Here is a 25,339-nt window from a genome sequence, read left to right as displayed (position 1 = left end):
TAGATCTAGTTGACGCATGCCAAATTTCAGACCCCTGGCTCGTAGGCTTCAGCCGTGACGGACCCCCCAAGTCCTTTATGAGGCCTTTAGCTCCCTTAGACATTTAAAATTACACAAGACAAGTTCTCTAAGGCGTGGGCTCATGAAATTTTGCAAACTCCCTCATACATAGATCTAGTTGACGCATGCCAAATTTCAGACCCCTGGCTCGTAGGCTTCAGCCGTGACGGACCCCCCAAGTCCTTTATGAGGCCTTTAGCTCCCTTAGACATTTAAAATTACACAAGACAAGTTCTCTAAGGCGTGGGCTCATGAAATTTTGCAAACTCCCTCATACATAGATCTAGTTGACGCATGCCAAATTTCAGACCCCTGGCTCGTAGGCTTCAGCCGTGACGGACCCCCCAAGTCCTTTATGAGGCCTTTAGCTCCCTTAAACTAGACATTTAAAATTACACCAGACAAGTTCTCTAAGGCGTGGGCTCATGAAATTTTGCAAACTCCCTCATACATAGATCTAGTTGACGCATGCCAAATTTCAGACCCCTGGCTCGTAGGCTTCAGCCGTGACGGACCCCCCAAGTCCTTTATGAGGCCTTTAGCTCCCTTAAACTAGACATTTAAAATTACACCAGACAAGTTCTCTAAGGCGTGGGCTCATGAAATTTTGCAAACTCCCTCATACATAGATCTAGCTGACGCATGCCAAATTTCAGACCCCTGGCTCGTAGGCTTCAGCCGTGACGGACCCCCCAAGTCCTTTATGAGGCCTTTAGCTCCCTTAAACTAGACATTTAAAATTACACCAGACAAGTTCTCTAAGGCGTGGGCTCATGAAATTTTGCAAACTCCCTCATACGTAGATCTAGTTGACGCATGCCAAATTTCAGACCCCTGGCTCGTAGGCTTCAGCCGTGACGGACCCCCCAAGTCCTTTATGAGGCCTTTAGCTCCCTTAAATTAGACATTTGAAATTACACCAGACAAGTTCTCTAAGGCGTGGGCTCATGAAATTTTGCAAACTCCCTCATACATAGATCTAGTTGACGCATGCCAAATTTCAGACCCCTGGCTCGTAGGCCTCAGCCGTGACGGACCCCCAAGTCCTTTATGAGGCCTTTAGCTCCCTTAAACTAGACATTTAAAATTACACCAGACAAGTTCTCTAAGGCGTGGGCTCATGAAATTTTGCAAACTCCCTCATACATAGATCTAGTTGACGCATGCCAAATTTCAGACCCCTGGCTCGTAGGCTTCAGCCGTGACGGACCCCCCAAGTCCTTTATGAGGCCTTTAGCTCCCTTAAATTAGACATTTGAAATTACACAAGACAAGTTCTCTAAGGCGTGGGCTCATGAAATTTTGCAAACTCCCTCATACATAGATCTAGTTGACGCATGCCAAATTTCAGACCCCTGGCTCGTAGGCTTCAGCCGTGACGGACCCCCCAAGTCCTTTATGAGGCCTTTAGCTCCCTTAGACATTTAAAATTACACAAGACAAGTTCTCTAAGGCGTGGGCTCATGAAATTTTGCAAACTCCCTCATACATAGATCTAGTTGACGCATGCCAAATTTCAGACCCCTGGCTCGTAGGCTTCAGCCGTGACGGACCCCCCAAGTCCTTTATGAGGCCTTTAGCTCCCTTAAACTAGACATTTAAAATTACACCAGACAAGTTCTCTAAGGCGTGGGCTCATGAAATTTTGCAAACTCCCTCATACATAGATCTAGTTGACGCATGCCAAATTTCAGACCCCTGGCTCGTAGGCTTCAGCCGTGACGGACCCCCCAAGTCCTTTATGAGGCCTTTAGCTCCCTTAAACTAGACATTTAAAATTACACCAGACAAGTTCTCTAAGGCGTGGGCTCATGAAATTTTGCAAACTCCCTCATACATAGATCTAGCTGACGCATGCCAAATTTCAGACCCCTGGCTCGTAGGCTTCAGCCGTGACGGACCCCCCAAGTCCTTTATGAGGCCTTTAGCTCCCTTAAACTAGACATTTAAAATTACACCAGACAAGTTCTCTAAGGCGTGGGCTCATGAAATTTTGCAAACTCCCTCATACGTAGATCTAGTTGACGCATGCCAAATTTCAGACCCCTGGCTCGTAGGCTTCAGCCGTGACGGACCCCCCAAGTCCTTTATGAGGCCTTTAGCTCCCTTAAATTAGACATTTGAAATTACACCAGACAAGTTCTCTAAGGCGTGGGCTCATGAAATTTTGCAAACTCCCTCATACATAGATCTAGTTGACGCATGCCAAATTTCAGACCCCTGGCTCGTAGGCCTCAGCCGTGACGGACCCCCAAGTCCTTTATGAGGCCTTTAGCTCCCTTAAACTAGACATTTAAAATTACACCAGACAAGTTCTCTAAGGCGTGGGCTCATGAAATTTTGCAAACTCCCTCATACATAGATCTAGTTGACGCATGCCAAATTTCAGACCCCTGGCTCGTAGGCTTCAGCCGTGACGGACCCCCCAAGTCCTTTATGAGGCCTTTAGCTCCCTTAAATTAGACATTTGAAATTACACCAGACAAGTTCTCTAAGGCGTGGGCTCATGAAATTTTGCAAACTCCCTCATACATAGATCTAGTTGACGCATGCCAAATTTCAGACCCCTGGCTCGTAGGCTTCAGCCGTGACGGACCCCCCAAGTCCTTTATGAGGCCTTTAGCTCCCTTAGACATTTAAAATTACACAAGACAAGTTCTCTAAGGCGTGGGCTCATGAAATTTTGCAAACTCCCTCATACATAGATCTAGTTGACGCATGCCAAATTTCAGACCCCTGGCTCGTAGGCTTCAGCCGTGACGGACCCCCCAAGTCCTTTATGAGGCCTTTAGCTCCCTTAGACATTTAAAATTACACAAGACAAGTTCTCTAAGGCGTGGGCTCATGAAATTTTGCAAACTCCCTCATACATAGATCTAGTTGATGCATGCCAAATTTCAGACCCCTGGCTCGTAGGCTTCAGCCGTGACGGACCCCCCAAGTCCTTTATGAGGCCTTTAGCTCCCTTAGACATTTAAAATTACACAAGAAAAGTTCTCTAAGGCGTGGGCTCATGAAATTTTGCAAACTCCCTCATACATAGATCTAGTTGACGCATGCCAAATTTCAGACCCCTGGCTCGTAGGCTTCAGCCGTGACGGACCCCCCAAGTCCTTTATGAGGCCTTTAGCTCCCTTAAATTAGACATTTAAAATTACACCAGACAAGTTCTCTAAGGCGTGGGCTCATGAAATTTTGGAAACTCCCTCATACATAGATCTAGTTGACGCATGCCAAATTTCAGACCCCTGGCTCGTAGGCTTCAGCCGTGACGGACCCCCCTAGTCCTTTATGAGGCCTTTAGCTCCCTTAAATTAGACATTTAAAATTACACCAGACAAGTTCTCTAAGGCGTGGGCTCATGAAATTTTGCAAACTCCCTCATACATACATCTAGTTGACGCATGCCAAATTTCAGACCCCTGGCTCGTAGGCTTCAGCCGTGACGGACCCCCCAAGTCCTTTATGAGGCCTTTAGCTCCCTTAAACTAGACATTTGAAATTACACCAGACAAGTTCTCTAAGGCGTGGGCTCATGAAATTTTGCAAACTCCCTCATACATAGATCTAGTTGACGCATGCCAAATTTCAGACCCCTGGCTCGTAGGCTTCAGCCGTGACGGACCCCCCAAGTCCTTTATGAGGCCTTTAGCTCCCTTAGACATTTAAAATTACACAAGACAAGTTCTCTAAGGCGTGGGCTCATGAAATTTTGCAAACTCCCTCATACATAGATCTAGTTGACGCATGCCAAATTTCAGACCCCTGGCTCGTAGGCTTCAGCCGTGACGGACCCCCCAAGTCCTTTATGAGGCCTTTAGCTCCCTTAGACATTTAAAATTACACAAGACAAGTTCTCTAAGGCGTGGGCTCATGAAATTTTGCAAACTCCCTCATACATAGATCTAGTTGACGCATGCCAAATTTCAGACCCCTGGCTCGTAGGCTTCAGCCGTGACGGACCCCCCAAGTCCTTTATGAGGCCTTTAGCTCCCTTAAACTAGACATTTAAAATTACACCAGACAAGTTCTCTAAGGCGTGGGCTCATGAAATTTTGCAAACTCCCTCATACATAGATCTAGTTGACGCATGCCAAATTTCAGACCCCTGGCTCGTAGGCTTCAGCCGTGACGGACCCCCCAAGTCCTTTATGAGGCCTTTAGCTCCCTTAAACTAGACATTTAAAATTACACCAGACAAGTTCTCTAAGGCGTGGGCTCATGAAATTTTGCAAACTCCCTCATACATAGATCTAGCTGACGCATGCCAAATTTCAGACCCCTGGCTCGTAGGCTTCAGCCGTGACGGACCCCCCAAGTCCTTTATGAGGCCTTTAGCTCCCTTAAATTAGACATTTGAAATTACACAAGACAAGTTCTCTAAGGCGTGGGCTCATGAAATTTTGCAAACTCCCTCATACATAGATCTAGTTGACGCATGCCAAATTTCAGACCCCTGGCTCGTAGGCTTCAGCCGTGACGGACCCCCCAAGTCCTTTATGAGGCCTTTAGCTCCCTTAAATTAGACATTTAAAATTACACCAGACAAGTTCTCTAAGGCGTGGGCTCATGAAATTTTGGAAACTCCCTCATACATACATCTAGTTGACGCATGCCAAATTTCAGACCCCTGGCTCGTAGGCTTCAGCCGTGACGGACCCCCCAAGTCCTTTATGAGGCCTTTAGCTCCCTTAAACTAGACATTTAAAATTACACCAGACAAGTTCTCTAAGGCGTGGGCTCATGAAATTTTGCAAACTCCCTCATACGTAGATCTAGTTGACGCATGCCAAATTTCAGACCCCTGGCTCGTAGGCTTCAGCCGTGACGGACCCCCCAAGTCCTTTATGAGGCCTTTAGCTCCCTTAAATTAGACATTTGAAATTACACCAGACAAGTTCTCTAAGGCGTGGGCTCATGAAATTTTGCAAACTCCCTCATACATAGATCTAGTTGACGCATGCCAAATTTCAGACCCCTGGCTCGTAGGGTCAGGCTGGAGGTGGTGCTGAGCAAGGCATTCGCAGTAAGGGACAGCCATTACGCTTAAACCCCTTACCCCCAGCCCTAACCATAAAAAACCCTTACCTCTTCCCTAGTCATAATACCCCCTTCCCTAACACTGAAACCCCCTTCCCTAACCCTAAAACCCCCTTCCCTAACGCTGAAACCCCCTTCCCTAACCATAAAACCCCCTTCCCTAACCCTAAAACCCCCTTCCCTAACCCTAAAACCCCCTTCCCTAACCATAAGACCCTCTTCCCTAACCATTAGACCCTCTGCCCTGACCACATACTCTAACCCAAACCCTGAAATCAGTAATTGGACCTAGCAAATCAGGCTAGGCCTTGCGTAACTATCAAATCCATAACTTGACATTAGCAAATCTGGGCAGCCTTTGCATAACTATCAAATACATCAGTTAGACCTAGCAAATCTGGCTAGGCTTAGCGTAACCAACAAACAGCTTAGGCAGGAGTGCGGGAAAGGGACTGGGACGCACTTAGCCCCGTCGCATTCTCAAGTTAGCGTGTTAGCATTTAGCATGTCTTGGCATGCTCAGATCTTGATATACACCTTCTGCAGGTGCGCAATCCGCCGTCGTCTCAAGAGTTAGCGTGTTAGCATGCTAGCGTTTAGCATGTCTTAGCATGCCCGGATCGGGCCCGAACTTTGGATCTACACGTTCTGCGCGTCCTGGGCGCGCAATCTGCTCTTATCGCAAAAGTTAGCATGTTAGCATTGTTAGCATCCAAACCGGAAGTGGGCGTATCTCCACCTGGGAACGTCGTAGACACCCGCAACAAAGTTCCTCAGATCCCTCTCCACCAGTAGAGGCCACCTGCACCAATCAAATCAAAGCCCGCCTACATGGAAAAAAAGTTACGACGTTTTTTCGCAATATCTCGCAAACGGAGCGAGATACGGCCTTCCTTCGCACGCGTGGCGCCTGTGCGCCAGGCCACGCCCAGCCACGCCCCCTGCACCGGCCGGGGGGCGGGGCCAGGGGGGGTGCAGCCACGCCCATTGCACCCCCCTCTCGCGATACCCTACTTACATAGAGGTCTAGTCACACACAACTAAAACAAAAAAACTGACAACCGCAGCCAAAAGCTCACTACGCAACTAACCACCAGTCATTTGTAGGCACGCATGCCAGTCGCCACCAGATGGCAGGCCAGAGCACCTAACCGCTAATCGCTCTAGCGCCACCCGGTGGCGACTTGGAGACCGGGCACTTGCAGATTCTGAACTGGCAGTGCCTGGGAGACGCGTGTACCAAATTCCAAGTCTCTGGAGCCGACGGTGCGTCAGAAATTAAACTGAGAATTAAAGTTGAGAACCAGAGATGCAGCAACACATGTGTTGCTGGGACTCTGATATGGGGAAAAAGGAGCTAGGCCTTGTCAAATGCTCATAACTTTTAACTGGAATGACTTACAAGCACCAAACCTTAGCTTAGGCATGAGTGCGGGAAAGGGACTGGGACGCACTTAGCCCCGACGCTCTAGCGCCACCCGGAGGCCACTTGGAGAACGCAGCGACTTGGAGACCGGGCACTTGCAGATTCTGAACCGGCACTGCCTGGGAGACGCGTGTACCAAATTCCAAGTCTCTGGAGCCGACGGTGCCTCAGAAATTAAACTGAGAATTAAAGTTGAGAACCAGAGATGCAGCAACACATGTGTTGCTGGGACTCTGATATGGGGAAAAAGGAGCTCGGCCTTGTCAAATGCTCATAACTTTTAACTGGAATGACTGACAAGCATGAAACTTGGAATACTCCCTCATACATACATCTAGTTGACGCATGCCAAATTTCAGACCCCTGGCTCGTAGGCTTCAGCCGTGACGGACCCCCCAAGTCCTTTATGAGGCCTTTAGCTCCCTTAAACTAGACATTTGAAATTACACCAGACAAGTTCTCTAAGGCGTGGGCTCATGAAATTTTGCAAACTCCCTCATACATAGATCTAGTTGACGCATGCCAAATTTCAGACCCCTGGCTCGTAGGCTTCAGCCGTGACGGACCCCCCAAGTCCTTTATGAGGCCTTTAGCTCCCTTAAATTAGACATTTAAAATTACACCAGACAAGTTCTCTAAGGCGTGGGCTCATGAAATTTTGGAAACTCCCTCATACATACATCTAGTTGACGCATGCCAAATTTCAGACCCCTGGCTCGTAGGCTTCAGCCGTGACGGACCCCCCAAGTCCTTTATGAGGCCTTTAGCTCCCTTAAACTAGACATTTAAAATTACACCAGACAAGTTCTCTAAGGCGTGGGCTCATGAAATTTTGCAAACTCCCTCATACGTAGATCTAGTTGACGCATGCCAAATTTCAGACCCCTGGCTCGTAGGCTTCAGCCGTGACGGACCCCCCAAGTCCTTTATGAGGCCTTTAGCTCCCTTAAATTAGACATTTGAAATTACACCAGACAAGTTCTCTAAGGCGTGGGCTCATGAAATTTTGCAAACTCCCTCATACATAGATCTAGTTGACGCATGCCAAATTTCAGACCCCTGGCTCGTAGGCCTCAGCCGTGACGGACCCCCAAGTCCTTTATGAGGCCTTTAGCTCCCTTAAACTAGACATTTAAAATTACACCAGACAAGTTCTCTAAGGCGTGGGCTCATGAAATTTTGCAAACTCCCTCATACATAGATCTAGTTGACGCATGCCAAATTTCAGACCCCTGGCTCGTAGGCTTCAGCCGTGACGGACCCCCCAAGTCCTTTATGAGGCCTTTAGCTCCCTTAAATTAGACATTTGAAATTACACCAGACAAGTTCTCTAAGGCGTGGGCTCATGAAATTTTGCAAACTCCCTCATACATAGATCTAGTTGACGCATGCCAAATTTCAGACCCCTGGCTCGTAGGCTTCAGCCGTGACGGACCCCCCAAGTCCTTTATGAGGCCTTTAGCTCCCTTAGACATTTAAAATTACACAAGACAAGTTCTCTAAGGCGTGGGCTCATGAAATTTTGCAAAGTCCCTCATACATAGATCTAGTTGACGCATGCCAAATTTCAGACCCCTGGCTCGTAGGCTTCAGCCGTGACGGACCCCCCAAGTCCTTTATGAGGCCTTTAGCTCCCTTAGACATTTAAAATTACACAAGACAAGTTCTCTAAGGCGTGGGCTCATGAAATTTTGCAAACTCCCTCATACATAGATCTAGTTGATGCATGCCAAATTTCAGACCCCTGGCTCGTAGGCTTCAGCCGTGACGGACCCCCCAAGTCCTTTATGAGGCCTTTAGCTCCCTTAAACTAGACATTTAAAATTACACCAGACAAGTTCTCTAAGGCGTGGGCTCATGAAATTTTGCAAACTCCCTCATACATAGATCTAGCTGACGCATGCCAAATTTCAGACCCCTGGCTCGTAGGCTTCAGCCGTGACGGACCCCCCAAGTCCTTTATGAGGCCTTTAGCTCCCTTAAATTAGACATTTGAAATTACACCAGACAAGTTCTCTAAGGCGTGGGCTCATGAAATTTTGCAAACTCCCTCATACATAGATCTAGTTGACGCATGCCAAATTTCAGACCCCTGGCTCGTAGGCTTCAGCCGTGACGGACCCCCCAAGTCCTTTATGAGGCCTTTAGCTCCCTTAAATTAGACATTTAAAATTACACCAGACAAGTTCTCTAAGGCGTGGGCTCATGAAATTTTGGAAACTCCCTCATACATACATCTAGTTGACGCATGCCAAATTTCAGACCCCTGGCTCGTAGGCTTCAGCCGTGACGGACCCCCCCAAGTCCTTTATGAGGCCTTTAGCTCCCTTAAACTAGACATTTAAAATTACACCAGACAAGTTCTCTAAGGCGTGGGCTCATGAAATTTTGCAAACTCCCTCATACATAGATCTAGTTGACGCATGCCAAATTTCAGACCCCTGGCTCGTAGGCTTCAGCCGTGACGGACCCCCCAAGTCCTTTATGAGGCCTTTAGCTCCCTTAAATTAGACATTTAAAATTACACCAGACAAGTTCTCTAAGGCGTGGGCTCATGAAATTTTGGAAACTCCCTCATACATACATCTAGTTGACGCATGCCAAATTTCAGACCCCTGGCTCGTAGGCTTCAGCCGTGACGGACCCCCCAAGTCCTTTATGAGGCCTTTAGCTCCCTTAAACTAGACATTTAAAATTACACCAGACAAGTTCTCTAAGGCGTGGGCTCATGAAATTTTGCAAACTCCCTCATACGTAGATCTAGTTGACGCATGCCAAATTTCAGACCCCTGGCTCGTAGGCTTCAGCCGTGACGGACCCCCCAAGTCCTTTATGAGGCCTTTAGCTCCCTTAAATTAGACATTTGAAATTACACCAGACAAGTTCTCTAAGGCGTGGGCTCATGAAATTTTGCAAACTCCCTCATACATAGATCTAGTTGACGCATGCCAAATTTCAGACCCCTGGCTCGTAGGCTTCAGCCGTGACGGACCCCCAAGTCCTTTATGAGGCCTTTAGCTCCCTTAAACTAGACATTTAAAATTACACCAGACAAGTTCTCTAAGGCGTGGGCTCATGAAATTTTGCAAACTCCCTCATACATAGATCTAGTTGACGCATGCCAAATTTCAGACCCCTGGCTCGTAGGCTTCAGCCGTGACGGACCCCCCAAGTCCTTTATGAGGCCTTTAGCTCCCTTAAATTAGACATTTGAAATTACACCAGACAAGTTCTCTAAGGCGTGGGCTCATGAAATTTTGCAAACTCCCTCATACATAGATCTAGTTGACGCATGCCAAATTTCAGACCCCTGGCTCGTAGGCTTCAGCCGTGACGGACCCCCCAAGTCCTTTATGAGGCCTTTAGCTCCCTTAGACATTTAAAATTACACAAGACAAGTTCTCTAAGGCGTGGGCTCATGAAATTTTGCAAACTCCCTCAAACATAGATCTAGTTGACGCATGCCAAATTTCAGACCCCTGGCTCGTAGGCTTCAGCCGTGACGGACCCCCCAAGTCCTTTATGAGGCCTTTAGCTCCCTTAGACATTTAAAATTACACAAGACAAGTTCTCTAAGGCGTGGGCTCATGAAATTTTGCAAACTCCCTCATACATAGATCTAGTTGACGCATGCCAAATTTCAGACCCCTGGCTCGTAGGCTTCAGCCGTGATGGACCCCCCAAGTCCTTTATGAGGCCTTTAGCTCCCTTAGACATTTAAAATTACACAAGACAAGTTCTCTAAGGCGTGGGCTCATGAAATTTTGCAAACTCCCTCATACATAGATCTAGTTGACGCATGCCAAATTTCAGACCCCTGGCTCGTAGGCTTCAGCCGTGACGGACCCCCCAAGTCCTTTATGAGGCCTTTAGCTCCCTTAAATTAGACATTTGAAATTACACCAGACAAGTTCTCTAAGGCGTGGGCTCATGAAATTTTGCAAACTCCCTCATACATACATCTAGTTGACGCATGCCAAATTTCAGACCCCTGGCTCGTAGGGTCAGGCTGGAGGTGGTGCTGAGCAAGGCATTCGCAGTAAGGGACAGCCATTACGCTTAAACCCCTTACCCCCAGCCCTAACCATAAAAAACCCTTACCTCTTCCCTAGTCATAATACCCCCTTCCCTAACACTGAAACCCCCTTCCCTAACCCTAAAACCCCCTTCCCTAACGCTGAAACCCCCTTCCCTAACCCTAAAACCCCCTTCCCTAACGCTGAAACCCCCTTCCCTAACCATAAAACCCCCTTCCCTAACCCTAAAACCCCCTTCCCTAACCCTAAAACCCCCTTCCCTAACCCTAAAACCCCCTTCCCTAACGCTGAAACCACCTTCCCTAACCATAAGACCCTCTTCCCTAACCATTAGACCCTCTGCCCTGACCACATACTCTAACCCAAACCCTGAAATCAGTAATTGGACCTAGCAAATCAGGCTAGGCCTTGCGTAACTATCAAATCCATAACTTGACATTAGCAAATCTGGGCAGCCTTTGCATAACTATCAAATACATCAAATAGACCTAGCAAATCTGGCTAGGCCTTGCGTAACTATCAAATCCATAACTTGACATTAGCAAATCTGGGCAGCCTTTGCATAACTATCAAATACATCAATTAGACCTAGCAAATCTGGCTAGGCCTTGCGTAACTATCAAATCCATAACTTGACATTAGCAAATCTGGGCAGCCTTTGCATAACTATCAAATACATCAATTAGACCTAGCAAATCTGGCTAGGCCTTGCGTAACTATCAAATCCATAACTTGACATTAGCAAATCTGGGCAGCCTTTGCATAACTATCAAATACATCAATTAGACCTAGCAAATCTGGCTAGGCCTTGCGTAACTATCAAATCCATAACTTGACATTAGCAAATCTGGGCAGCCTTTGCATAACTATCAAATACATCAATTAGACCTAGCAAATCTGGCTAGGCCTTGCGTAACTATCAAATCCATAACTTGACATTAGCAAATCTGGGCAGCCTTTGCATAACTATCAAATACATCAATTAGACCTAGCAAATCTGGCTAGGCCTTGCGTAACTATCAAATCCATAACTTGACATTAGCAAATCTGGGCAGCCTTTGCATAACTATCAAATACATCAATTAGACCTAGCAAATCTGGCTAGGCCTTGCGTAACTATCAAATCCATAACTTGACATTAGCAAATCTGGGCAGCCTTTGCATAACTATCAAATACATCAATTAGACCTAGCAAATCTGGCTAGGCCTTGCGTAACTATCAAATCCATAACTTGACATTAGCAAATCTGGGCAGCCTTTGCATAACTATCAAATACATCAATTAGACCTAGCAAATCTGGCTAGGCCTTGCGTAACTATCAAATCCATAACTTGACATTAGCAAATCTGGGCAGCCTTTGCATAACTATCAAATACATCAATTAGACCTAGCAAATCTGGCTAGGCCTTGCGTAACTATCAAATCCATAACTTGACATTAGCAAATCTGGGCAGCCTTTGCATAACTATCAAATACATCAATTAGACCTAGCAAATCTGGCTAGGCCTTGCGTAACTATCAAATCCATAACTTGACATTAGCAAATCTGGGCAGCCTTTGCATAACTATCAAATACATCAATTAGACCTAGCAAATCTGGCTAGGCCTTGCGTAACTATCAAATCCATAACTTGACATTAGCAAATCTGGGCAGCCTTTGCATAACTATCAAATACATCAATTAGACCTAGCAAATCTGGCTAGGCCTTGCGTAACTATCAAATCCATAACTTGACATTAGCAAATCTGGGCAGCCTTTGCATAACTATCAAATACATCAATTAGACCTAGCAAATCTGGCTAGGCCTTGCGTAACTATCAAATCCATAACTTGACATTAGCAAATCTGGGCAGCCTTTGCATAACTATCAAATACATCAATTAGACCTAGCAAATCTGGCTAGGCTTAGCGTAACCAACAAACAGCTTAGGCAGGAGTGCGGGAAAGGGACTGGGACGCACTTAGCCCCGACGCTCGAGCGCCACCCGGAGGCCACTTGGAGAACGCAGCGACTTGGAGACCGGGCACTTGCAGATTCTGAACCGGCACTGCCTGGGAGACGCGTGTACCAAATTCCAAGTCTCTGGAGCCGACGGTGCCTCAGAAATTAAACTGAGAATTAAAGTTGAGAACCAGAGATGCAGCAACACATGTGTTGCTGGGACTCTGATATGGGGAAAAAGGAGCTCGGCCTTGTCAAATGCTCATAACTTTTAACTGGAATGACTGACAAGCATGAAACTTGGAATACTCCCTCATACATAGATCTAGTTGACGCATGCCAAATTTCAGACCCCTGGCTCGTAGGCTTCAGCCGTGACGGACCCCCCAAGTCCTTTATGAGGCCTTTAGCTCCCTTAAATTAGACATTTGAAATTACACCAGACAAGTTCTCTAAGGCGTGGGCTCATGAAATTTTGCAAACTCCCTCATACATACATCTAGTTGACGCATGCCAAATTTCAGACCCCTGGCTCGTAGGCTTCAGCCGTGACGGACCCCCCTAGTCCTTTATGAGGCCTTTAGCTCCCTTAAATTAGACATTTAAAATTACACCAGACAAGTTCTCTAAGGCGTGGGCTCATGAAATTTTGCAAACTCCCTCATACATACATCTAGTTGACGCATGCCAAATTTCAGACCCCTGGCTCGTAGGCTTCAGCCGTGACGGACCCCCCAAGTCCTTTATGAGGCCTTTAGCTCCCTTAAACTAGACATTTGAAATTACACCAGACAAGTTCTCTAAGGCGTGGGCTCATGAAATTTTGCAAACTCCCTCATACATAGATCTAGTTGACGCATGCCAAATTTCAGACCCCTGGCTCGTAGGCTTCAGCCGTGACGGACCCCCCTAGTCCTTTATGAGGCCTTTAGCTCCCTTAAATTAGACATTTAAAATTACACCAGACAAGTTCTCTAAGGCGTGGGCTCATGAAATTTTGCAAACTCCCTCATACATACATCTAGTTGACGCATGCCAAATTTCAGACCCCTGGCTCGTAGGCTTCAGCCGTGACGGACCCCCCAAGTCCTTTATGAGGCCTTTAGCTCCCTTAGACATTTAAAATTACACAAGACAAGTTCTCTAAGGCGTGGGCTCATGAAATTTTGCAAACTCCCTCATACATAGATCTAGTTGACGCATGCCAAATTTCAGACCCCTGGCTCGTAGGCTTCAGCCGTGACGGACCCCCCAAGTCCTTTATGAGGCCTTTAGCTCCCTTAGACATTTAAAATTACACAAGACAAGTTCTCTAAGGCGTGGGCTCATGAAATTTTGCAAACTCCCTCATACATACATCTAGTTGACGCATGCCAAATTTCAGACCCCTGGCTCGTAGGCTTCAGCCGTGACGGACCCCCCAAGTCCTTTATGAGGCCTTTAGCTCCCTTAAACTAGACATTTAAAATTACACCAGACAAGTTCTCTAAGGCGTGGGCTCATGAAATTTTGCAAACTCCCTCATACATAGATCTAGTTGACGCATGCCAAATTTCAGACCCCTGGCTCGTAGGCTTCAGCCGTGACGGACCCCCCAAGTCCTTTATGAGGCCTTTAGCTCCCTTAAACTAGACATTTAAAATTACACCAGACAAGTTCTCTAAGGCGTGGGCTCATGAAATTTTGCAAACTCCCTCATACATACATCTAGTTGACGCATGCCAAATTTCAGACCCCTGGCTCGTAGGCTTCAGCCGTGACGGACCCCCCAAGTCCTTTATGAGGCCTTTAGCTCCCTTAAACTAGACATTTGAAATTACACCAGACAAGTTCTCTAAGGCGTGGGCTCATGAAATTTTGCAAACTCCCTCATACATAGATCTAGTTGACGCATGCCAAATTTCAGACCCCTGGCTCGTAGGCTTCAGCCGTGACGGACCCCCCTAGTCCTTTATGAGGCCTTTAGCTCCCTTAAATTAGACATTTAAAATTACACCAGACAAGTTCTCTAAGGCGTGGGCTCATGAAATTTTGGAAACTCCCTCATACATACATCTAGTTGACGCATGCCAAATTTCAGACCCCTGGCTCGTAGGCTTCAGCCGTGACGGACCCCCCAAGTCCTTTATGAGGCCTTTAGCTCCCTTAAATTAGACATTTAAAATTACACCAGACAAGTTCTCTAAGGCGTGGGCTCATGAAATTTTGGAAACTCCCTCATACATACATCTAGTTGACGCATGCCAAATTTCAGACCCCTGGCTCGTAGGCTTCAGCCGTGACGGACCCCCCAAGTCCTTTATGAGGCCTTTAGCTCCCTTAAACTAGACATTTAAAATTACACCAGACAAGTTCTCTAAGGCGTGGGCTCATGAAATTTTGCAAACTCCCTCATACGTAGATCTAGTTGACGCATGCCAAATTTCAGACCCCTGGCTCGTAGGCTTCAGCCGTGACGGACCCCCCAAGTCCTTTATGAGGCCTTTAGCTCCCTTAAATTAGACATTTGAAATTACACCAGACAAGTTCTCTAAGGCGTGGGCTCATGAAATTTTGCAAACTCCCTCATACATAGATCTAGTTGACGCATGCCAAATTTCAGACCCCTGGCTCGTAGGCTTCAGCCGTGACGGACCCCCCAAGTCCTTTATGAGGCCTTTAGCTCCCTTAAACTAGACATTTAAAATTACACCAGACAAGTTCTCTAAGGCGTGGGCTCATGAAATTTTGCAAACTCCCTCATACATAGATCTAGTTGACGCATGCCAAATTTCAGACCCCTGGCTCGTAGGCTTCAGCCGTGACGGACCCCCCAAGTCCTTTATGAGGCCTTTAGCTCCCTTAAATTAGACATTTGAAATTACACCAGACAAGTTCTCTAAGGCGTGGGCTCATGAAATTTTGCAAACTCCCTCATACATAGATCTAGTTGACGCATGCCAAATTTCAGACCCCTGGCTCGTAGGCTTCAGCCGTGACGGACCCCCCAAGTCCTTTATGAGGCCTTTAGCTCCCTTAGACATTTAAAATTACACAAGACAAGTTCTCTAAGGCGTGGGCTCATGAAATTTTGCAAACTCCCTCATACATAGATCTAGTTGACGCATGCCAAATTTCAGACCCCTGGCTCGTAGGCTTCAGCCGTGACGGACCCCCCAAGTCCTTTATGAGGCCTTTAGCTCCCTTAGACATTTAAAATTACACAAGACAAGTTCTCTAAGGCGTGGGCTCATGAAATTTTGCAAACTCCCTCATACATAGATCTAGTTGACGCATGCCAAATTTCAGACCCCTGGCTCGTAGGCTTCAGCCGTGACGGACCCCCCTATTCCTTTATGAGGCCTTTAGCTCCCTTAAATTAGACATTTAAAATTACACAAGAAAAGTTCTCTAAGGCGTGGGCTCATGAAATTTTGCAAACTCCCTCATACATACATCTAGTTGACGCATGCCAAATTTCAGACCCCTGGCTCGTAGGCTTCAGCCGTGACGGACCCCCCAAGTCCTTTATGAGGCCTTTAGCTCCCTTAAACTAGACATTTGAAATTACACCAGACAAGTTCTCTAAGGCGTGGGCTCATGAAATTTTGCAAACTCCCTCATACATAGATCTAGTTGACGCATGCCAAATTTCAGACCCCTGGCTCGTAGGCTTCAGCCGTGACGGACCCCCCAAGTCCTTTATGAGGCCTTTAGCTCCCTTAGACATTTAAAATTACACAAGACAAGTTCTCTAAGGCGTGGGCTCATGAAATTTTGCAAACTCCCTCATACATAGATCTAGTTGACGCATGCCAAATTTCAGACCCCTGGCTCGTAGGCTTCAGCCGTGACGGACCCCCCAAGTCCTTTATGAGGCCTTTAGCTCCCTTAGACATTTAAAATTACACAAGACAAGTTCTCTAAGGCGTGGGCTCATGAAATTTTGCAAACTCCCTCATACATAGATCTAGTTGACGCATGCCAAATTTCAGACCCCTGGCTCGTAGGCTTCAGCCGTGACGGACCCCCCAAGTCCTTTATGAGGCCTTTAGCTCCCTTAAACTAGACATTTAAAATTACACCAGACAAGTTCTCTAAGGCGTGGGCTCATGAAATTTTGCAAACTCCCTCATACATAGATCTAGTTGACGCATGCCAAATTTCAGACCCCTGGCTCGTAGGCTTCAGCCGTGACGGACCCCCCAAGTCCTTTATGAGGCCTTTAGCTCCCTTAAACTAGACATTTAAAATTACACCAGACAAGTTCTCTAAGGCGTGGGCTCATGAAATTTTGCAAACTCCCTCATACATAGATCTAGCTGACGCATGCCAAATTTCAGACCCCTGGCTCGTAGGCTTCAGCCGTGACGGACCCCCCAAGTCCTTTATGAGGCCTTTAGCTCCCTTAAACTAGACATTTAAAATTACACCAGACAAGTTCTCTAAGGCGTGGGCTCATGAAATTTTGCAAACTCCCTCATACGTAGATCTAGTTGACGCATGCCAAATTTCAGACCCCTGGCTCGTAGGCTTCAGCCGTGACGGACCCCCCAAGTCCTTTATGAGGCCTTTAGCTCCCTTAAATTAGACATTTGAAATTACACCAGACAAGTTCTCTAAGGCGTGGGCTCATGAAATTTTGCAAACTCCCTCATACATAGATCTAGTTGACGCATGCCAAATTTCAGACCCCTGGCTCGTAGGCCTCAGCCGTGACGGACCCCCAAGTCCTTTATGAGGCCTTTAGCTCCCTTAAACTAGACATTTAAAATTACACCAGACAAGTTCTCTAAGGCGTGGGCTCATGAAATTTTGCAAACTCCCTCATACATAGATCTAGTTGACGCATGCCAAATTTCAGACCCCTGGCTCGTAGGCTTCAGCCGTGACGGACCCCCCAAGTCCTTTATGAGGCCTTTAGCTCCCTTAAATTAGACATTTGAAATTACACCAGACAAGTTCTCTAAGGCGTGGGCTCATGAAATTTTGCAAACTCCCTCATACATAGATCTAGTTGACGCATGCCAAATTTCAGACCCCTGGCTCGTAGGCTTCAGCCGTGACGGACCCCCCAAGTCCTTTATGAGGCCTTTAGCTCCCTTAGACATTTAAAATTACACAAGACAAGTTCTCTAAGGCGTGGGCTCATGAAATTTTGCAAACTCCCTCATACATAGATCTAGTTGACGCATGCCAAATTTCAGACCCCTGGCTCGTAGGCTTCAGCCGTGACGGACCCCCCAAGTCCTTTATGAGGCCTTTAGCTCCCTTAGACATTTAAAATTACACAAGACAAGTTCTCTAAGGCGTGGGCTCATGAAATTTTGCAAACTCCCTCATACATAGATCTAGTTGATGCATGCCAAATTTCAGACCCCTGGCTCGTAGGCTTCAGCCGTGACGGACCCCCCAAGTCCTTTATGAGGCCTTTAGCTCCCTTAGACATTTAAAATTACACAAGAAAAGTTCTCTAAGGCGTGGGCTCATGAAATTTTGCAAACTCCCTCATACATAGATCTAGTTGACGCATGCCAAATTTCAGACCCCTGGCTCGTAGGCTTCAGCCGTGACGGACCCCCCAAGTCCTTTATGAGGCCTTTAGCTCCCTTAAATTAGACATTTAAAATTACACCAGACAAGTTCTCTAAGGCGTGGGCTCATGAAATTTTGGAAACTCCCTCATACATAGATCTAGTTGACGCATGCCAAATTTCAGACCCCTGGCTCGTAGGGTCAGGCTGGAGGTGGTGCTGAGCAAGGCATTCGCAGTAAGGGACAGCCATTACGCTTAAACCCCTTACCCCCAGCCCTAACCATAAAAAACCCTTACCTCTTCCCTAGTCATAATACCCCCTTCCCTAACACTGAAACCCCCTTCCCTAACCCTAAAACCCCCTTCCCTAACGCTGAAACCCCCTTCCCTAACCCTAAAACCCCCTTCCCTAACGCTGAAACCCCCTTCCCTAACGCTGAAACCCCCTTCCCTAACCCTAAAACCCCCTTCCCTAACCCTAAAACCCCCTTCCCTAACCCTAAAACCCCCTTCCCTAACCCTAAAACCCCCTTCCCTAACGCTGAAACCACCTTCCCTAACCATAAGACCCTCTTCCCTAACCATTAGACCCTCTGCCCTGACCACATACTCTAACCCAAACCCTGAAATCAGTAATTGGACCTAGCAAATCAGGCTAGGCCTTGCGTAACTATCAAATCCATAACTTGACATTAGCAAATCTGGGCAGCCTTTGCATAACTATCAAATACATCAAATAGACCTAGCAAATCTGGCTAGGCCTTGCGTAACTATCAAATCCATAACTTGACATTAGCAAATCTGGGCAGCCTTTGCATAACTATCAAATACATCAATTAGACCTAGCAAATCTGGCTAGGCCTTGCGTAACTATCAAATCCATAACTTGACATTAGCAAATCTGGGCAGCCTTTGCATAACTATCAAATACATCAATTAGACCTAGCAAATCTGGCTAGGCCTTGCGTAACTATCAAATCCATAACTTGACATTAGCAAATCTGGGCAGCCTTTGCATAACTATCAAATACATCAATTAGACCTAGCAAATCTGGCTAGGCCTTGCGTAACTATCAAATCCATAACTTGACATTAGCAAATCTGGGCAGCCTTTGCATAACTATCAAATACATCAATTAGACCTAGCAAATCTGGCTAGGCCTTGCGTAACTATCAAATCCATAACTTGACATTAGCAAATCTGGGCAGCCTTTGCATAACTATCAAATACATCAATTAGACCTAGCAAATCTGGCTAGGCCTTGCGTAACTATCAAATCCATAACTTGACATTAGCAAATCTGGGCAGCCTTTGCATAACTATCAAATACATCAATTAGACCTAGCAAATCTGGCTAGGCCTTGCGTAACTATCAAATCCATAACTTGACATTAGCAAATCTGGGCAGCCTTTGCATAACTATCAAATACATCAATTAGACCTAGCAAATCTGGCTAGGCCTTGCGTAACTATCAAATCCATAACTTGACATTAGCAAATCTGGGCAGCCTTTGCATAACTATCAAATACATCAATTAGACCTAGCAAATCTGGCTAGGCCTTGCGTAACTATCAAATCCATAACTTGACATTAGCAAATCTGGGCAGCCTTTGCATAACTATCGAATACATCAATTAGACCTAGCAAATCTGGCTAGGCCTTGCGTAACTATCAAATCCATAACTTGACATTAGCAAATCTGGGCAGCCTTTGCATAACTATCAAATACATCAATTAGACCTAGCAAATCTGGCTAGGCCTTGCGTAACTATCAAATCCATAACTTGACATTAGCAAATCTGGGCAGCCTTTGCATAACTATCAAATACATCAATTAGACCTAGCAAATCTGGCTAGGCCTTGCGTAACTATCAAATCCATAACTTGACATTAGCAAATCTGGGCAGCCTTTGCATAACTATCAAATACATCAATTAGACCTAGCAAATCTGGCTAGGCCTTGCGTAACTATCAAATCCATAACTTGACATTAGCAAATCTGGGCAGCCTTTGCATAACTATCAAATACATCAATTAGACCTAGCAAATCTGGCTAGGCCTTGCGTAACTATCAAATCCATAACTTGACATTAGCAAATCTGGGCAGCCTTTGCATAACTATCAAATACATCAATTAGACCTAGCAAATCTGGCTAGGCTTAGCGTAACCAACAAACAGCTTAGGCAGGAGTGCGGGAAAGGGACTGGGACGCACTTAGCCCCGACGCTCGAGCGCCACCCGGAGGCCACTTGGAGAACGCAGCGACTTGGAGACCGGGCACTTGCAGATTCTGAACCGGCACTGCCTGGGAGACGCGTGTACCAAATTCCAAGTCTCTGGAGCCGACGGTGCCTCAGAAATTAAACTGAGAATTAAAGTTGAGAACCAGAGATGCAGCAACACATGTGTTGCTGGGACTCTGATATGGGGAAAAAGGAGCTCGGCCTTGTCAAATGCTCATAACTTTTAACTGGAATGACTGACAAGCATGAAACTTGGAATACTCCCTCATACATAGATCTAGTTGACGCATGCCAAATTTCAGACCCCTGGCTCGTAGGCTTCAGCCGTGACGGACCCCCCAAGTCCTTTATGAGGCCTTTAGCTCCCTTAAATTAGACATTTGAAATTACACCAGACAAGTTCTCTAAGGCGTGGGCTCATGAAATTTTGCAAACTCCCTCATACATACATCTAGTTGACGCATGCCAAATTTCAGACCCCTGGCTCGTAGGCTTCAGCCGTGACGGACCCCCCTAGTCCTTTATGAGGCCTTTAGCTCCCTTAAATTAGACATTTAAAATTACACCAGACAAGTTCTCTAAGGCGTGGGCTCATGAAATTTTGCAAACTCCCTCATACATACATCTAGTTGACGCATGCCAAATTTCAGACCCCTGGCTCGTAGGCTTCAGCCGTGACGGACCCCCCAAGTCCTTTATGAGGCCTTTAGCTCCCTTAAACTAGACATTTAAAATTACACCAGACAAGTTCTCTAAGGCGTGGGCTCATGAAATTTTGCATACTCCCTCATACATAGATCTAGTTGACGCATGCCAAATTTCAGACCCCTGGCTCGTAGGGTCAGGCTAGAGGTGGTGCTGACCAAGGCATTCGCAGTAAGGGACAGCCATTACGCTAAAACCCCTTACCCCCTTCCCGAACCCTAAGACCCCCCTTCCCCAACCATACGAGTGTTTAATGAACCCATCAGTTAAAAAGTATGCCTACCATAACCCCATGCACAGTGACTTGTGGAGGACATGACAAGGGAAAACTGAGACATTAATTAAACAAAGGCCTTTTATTTGCCTGTTCCTATGTAAACTTCAAAGCTTAAGTGCAAAGCAACAAATAAAACAGCTGTGACAAAAATATAAATAAAATAAATAGAAATATAAATACTTAATAGAGGAGATATAAAACAGGGAAGAAAGATGGCCTTTCAGAGAGGCATCCTTCCTCCTTATGTAGGGACTGATGATCTGAAATGTAGACAAGCAGAGAGAAAAAAAAAAAAAAAAAAAAGCATATGAGCAACAGCAAGCACAACAGTAAAGTATTAGTAACAACCACCATCTTAAATGTTTTAAATGTTCAGTGAAGGTGGCTTACTGTTGCATTTGCTTCAATAAGCCTCGGACGTTATCAATCGTCAGTCGGAGGTCTTTGCAGTGCTGGAGGAGGGTGGGAGACCGGGACAAGACTCTGTTGATCTGAAAGAGACAGTATTCCATTTCAGTCATGCGTGATACATCGGTGGCAGTAACTGATATGATACCAAATAGCATACTAACCGTGTCTGTTCTTATTGGCCGTTCCTGCCAATGGTCCCTGAATTGCTGCCGAAGCATATCCTTCAGGGTCTCAGGATACGTTATCTTGCGTCGGACGAGTGCCTTCTGTGATTTTAAAGAAATGACATTACTTTGATCACTGCACATTATCACAGAGAAATTACCCAAAACATGTTTGAAAAGTTAAAAAAAATAAAATAAAAAAAAAAAAGACGCCTTGGCATTACCCGAGCAAACGGCACTGCTTTTGGCAGAGGACTTGGGACCTGTCAAAGAGATGTGTTCAGTTTGACATGTACACACACACACACACACACACACACGTTATTAATGCTTCAATTACCAAAATTAACCGGTTAAACTTACTTCAAACTCCGACTCCTCCAGCTGCTGCTGCTGCTGCTGCTCCTCCTCCTCCTCCTCCTGCTCCAGCTGCTGGAGGACAACCACCACCTTACACGATGGCTGCGTGCCATGTGCCCCCAGGTCTCCCTCCACCTGGGCAGTGCCACCTGTTGGAAGATATGTTGTTTTAGCCTCACCATAGCTGTTCCCTTGCTGAAGTGATTGACGTGTCTTCCACCACAGGTCGTTTCCACCTTCTGTGGAACATATTAGGGGTAGCAACTGCACCCGGCTGGACTCACCCTGACTACATGTGGCGCCACTGGGGCCTTCCCCGGAGAGCTGGACCGCTGTGGTGACCACCTCATCTGAGGAGGAGGAGGTGGTGACGAGCACAGGAGCTGATCGTCGCCGTCTGCAGCTGAGGGATGGCATGTCGCCCTCCTCGCTCCGAGACTGCCGACCGCCAGAATGCTGCGAACGTGACCAGGATCCCGACCCCTGAGGCACAGAGGAGCTTTGCCTTTTCAGCTTGGCCACCTCCTTCTCCAGGCGTCGGAGCCGCCGTTTCAGCCGTGCCATCTCATCCTCCCTCTGCTTGCGTGCGCCTCTCAAGTCGTGCAACGACCTTCGTGCCGCCGCCTTCTTGGCGATCGCAATCTGGGTTTTGGGCAGGAGGTAATCGTGTGAGATTCTTTAAGATGAACTGCAGCATAGATTTCCTATACAGATACAATTAAATGGAATGGGATGCAATACCAGCCGCTTCAGCTCGTCGCCGTCCAGCGAGTGCCGCAGCTTCAGGTGGCGGTCAATTCGGCTGAGGTTTGTCGCCGGGCAGAGGGGCACGGGGCAATCTATCGGCCCGGCAAATCTGCCCGACGACAAGGAGTTCAGCAGCCTCCTCTCCGCGTTGCTGTCCACCTTGTGCACGGCACGGAGGTGGACCGAAACGTTCTTGTAGACAGCCCGGCAAAGCGGGCAGGCCTGGGGCTTGCGGGGCATGATGGAAAAACACAAAAACAGTACCTGAAATGAAGAAGAAATTTCAAAATTATTAACCATCTAGAAAGAGGCACATTTGATTACATATGGTTCAGAGTCCATTGCTCTACCCATCTAGTGGTACCAAGTACTTAATTATTCAACCATTTAATTTCAATTATAGGTTAAATGGGAGCATAAACCCATTGGTGGAAGAACTGGCGCACCTTGTGGTCACGCACGTATAGGAAGAGGTTGACGTAACCGGTAGGCAACCAAGCATTAACTTCAAAGCCACATATGCACAATCGACTGTTGATTTAAGTTTGTCTAAACATGCAATTAAACAGCGATATACATTGTAACAGCAGCGCTCGTTTCAAACCGGCAGATTACGTTTATCCGAGCAACGCCACGCGGCAAATGGTGGCTCTTGAGTAGCACACACCCGAAATGGCGATTCTACCCCCAACAAACTGCGGCCACGGCGAGTGTTGCGTCAGCTTACAAAGACCAATTAGACAGCCGTATGCATTTCAGAAGCGGCAGATTAATTATATGTCTAGACAAACGCAAAACAGACATATACATTGTAACAGCAGCGTTCGTATCAAAGCGGCAGATTAATTAATTCCCCGTTTAGACAAACGCAAAACAGCCATATACATTGTAACAGCAGCGTTCGTATCAAAGCGGCAGATTAATTAATTCCCCGTTTAGACAAACGCAAAACAGCCATATACATTGTAACAGCAGCGTTCGTATCAAAGCGGCAGATTAATTAATTCCCCGTTTAGACAAACGCAAAACAGCCATATACATTGTAACAGCAGCGTTCGTATCAAAGCGGCAGATTACGTGTATCCGAGCAACGCCACGCGGCAAATGGTGGCTCTTGAGTAGCACACACCCGAAATGGCGATTCTACCCCCAACAAACTGCGGCCACGGCGAGTGTTGCGTCAGCTTACAAAGACCAATTAGACAGCCGTATGCATTTCAGAAGCGGCAGATTAATTATATGTCTAGACAAACGCAAAACAGACATATACATTGTAACAGCAGCGTTCGTATCAAAGCGGCAGATTAATTAATTCCCCGTTTAGACAAACGCAAAACAGCCATATACATTGTAACAGCAGCGTTCGTATCAAAGCGGCAGACTAAGTTTATCTAAACATGGAATTAAACTGCGATATGCTTTGTAAAACAGTTACTTTGAAATCTTAAGTAATGCATTGTCTAAAAAGCGTAAAGTACTTACGAAGTGCTGGGGGAAAACTTCAAATTGAAGATGTACCAATTCGGCTGCTTCTCTGCCCCGTCCCGAATAAACACTAATGAGGAAAGTTAGCTTGCTGCTCACTTATAGGCACGCCCCCGCCCGCGCGCCACCCCCCGTGAAAGAAAATGCTGGCGCAAAGCCCTGAAATACAATTTTGGGTGACTTTCAATGGATACCTCGAGAGAAGTCCCAGAAACCCCTATATATGGCCACGAAGGGCAGAATGTCCTCTTTCACATGCATTTCCAATTATCCTTTTAAGTCGCTCCTACGTCGAGTTATACGCTAATTCATTATGTGGTATTGTCTTTGACCGTAATATAAATGTTTAAACTACATGATGTCTAAGTATGTGGACCGATAATATCCAGACTAGGCAAATCTGTAGTAAGTGTTATACTTGAAATAATTTCAAATTTCAAATTCTAATTAAAGTTCGCGCGCTACTCACTACCCCCACCAAACACCCCCCCCCCCCCTCCCCACCCAGTGAAAGAAAATGCTGACGCAATGCCCTAAATTGCAATTTTCGGTGATTTTGCATAGATACGTGGGGAAAAGTCTGAGACCCATATATGTCCACTTTGGTATGCATTTCAAATTATCCTTTTAGGTCGCTCCTCCGTACAGTTATACGCTAAATGATTTTGTGTACCCTAACCCCCGTCATATAAATGTTTGACCTCCGTAATGTCTTCATGAAGCTCGAGGGGGCCCGCTGTATCGCGGATTTTTCTGTGGAACATATGTAATATATATGTCATTTTCTATCGCGGAAATCTGCGGTTGTATAGTGATCTTTTTTTTTTTTTTACATCCTGCCTGTATAGTGTACTTTGCAGCCTATTCATAACAAACCATGCGGTTTTCAGCAGACACAACGTGTGCTAGACAAAAATTCGGT

The 25,339-nt window shown here is 46.3% G+C and overlaps 1 protein-coding gene across 3 annotated transcripts; it reads right to left on the bottom strand.

The window, feature by feature from the left end:
- Nucleotides 1-21,378: 21,378 nt before the first annotated feature.
- On the bottom strand, nt 21,379-24,514 carry LOC140583906 (uncharacterized). 3 transcript variants are annotated; one of them, XM_072707865.1, is made up of 7 exons: nt 24,415-24,514; nt 22,927-23,196; nt 22,189-22,827; nt 22,050-22,088; nt 21,823-21,927; nt 21,641-21,741; nt 21,379-21,510 (listed from the first exon to the last, which is right to left on the bottom strand). In XM_072707865.1, the coding sequence occupies exons 2-7, from the start codon at nt 23,170-23,172 to the stop codon at nt 21,492-21,494; spliced, it is 1,149 nt and encodes a 382-aa protein (XP_072563966.1). In that variant the 5' UTR covers nt 23,173-23,196; nt 24,415-24,514; the 3' UTR covers nt 21,379-21,491. The 3 variants fall into 3 exon arrangements, with proteins under 3 accessions (XP_072563966.1, XP_072563967.1, XP_072563965.1); XM_072707866.1 differs by lacking the exon at nt 24,415-24,514 and having other exon boundaries at nt 22,189-22,334; nt 22,470-22,827; nt 22,927-23,793; XM_072707864.1 differs by lacking the exon at nt 24,415-24,514 and having other exon boundaries at nt 22,927-23,793.
- Nucleotides 24,515-25,339: the final 825 nt, after the last annotated feature.

This window comes from Paramormyrops kingsleyae, unplaced genomic scaffold, assembly GCF_048594095.1.
Source record: "Paramormyrops kingsleyae isolate MSU_618 unplaced genomic scaffold, PKINGS_0.4 ups26, whole genome shotgun sequence".
Taxonomy (NCBI): domain Eukaryota; kingdom Metazoa; phylum Chordata; class Actinopteri; order Osteoglossiformes; family Mormyridae; genus Paramormyrops; species Paramormyrops kingsleyae.
Note: the sequence above shows the minus strand (reverse complement) of the source record. Positions and strands in the feature narration are given on the sequence as shown.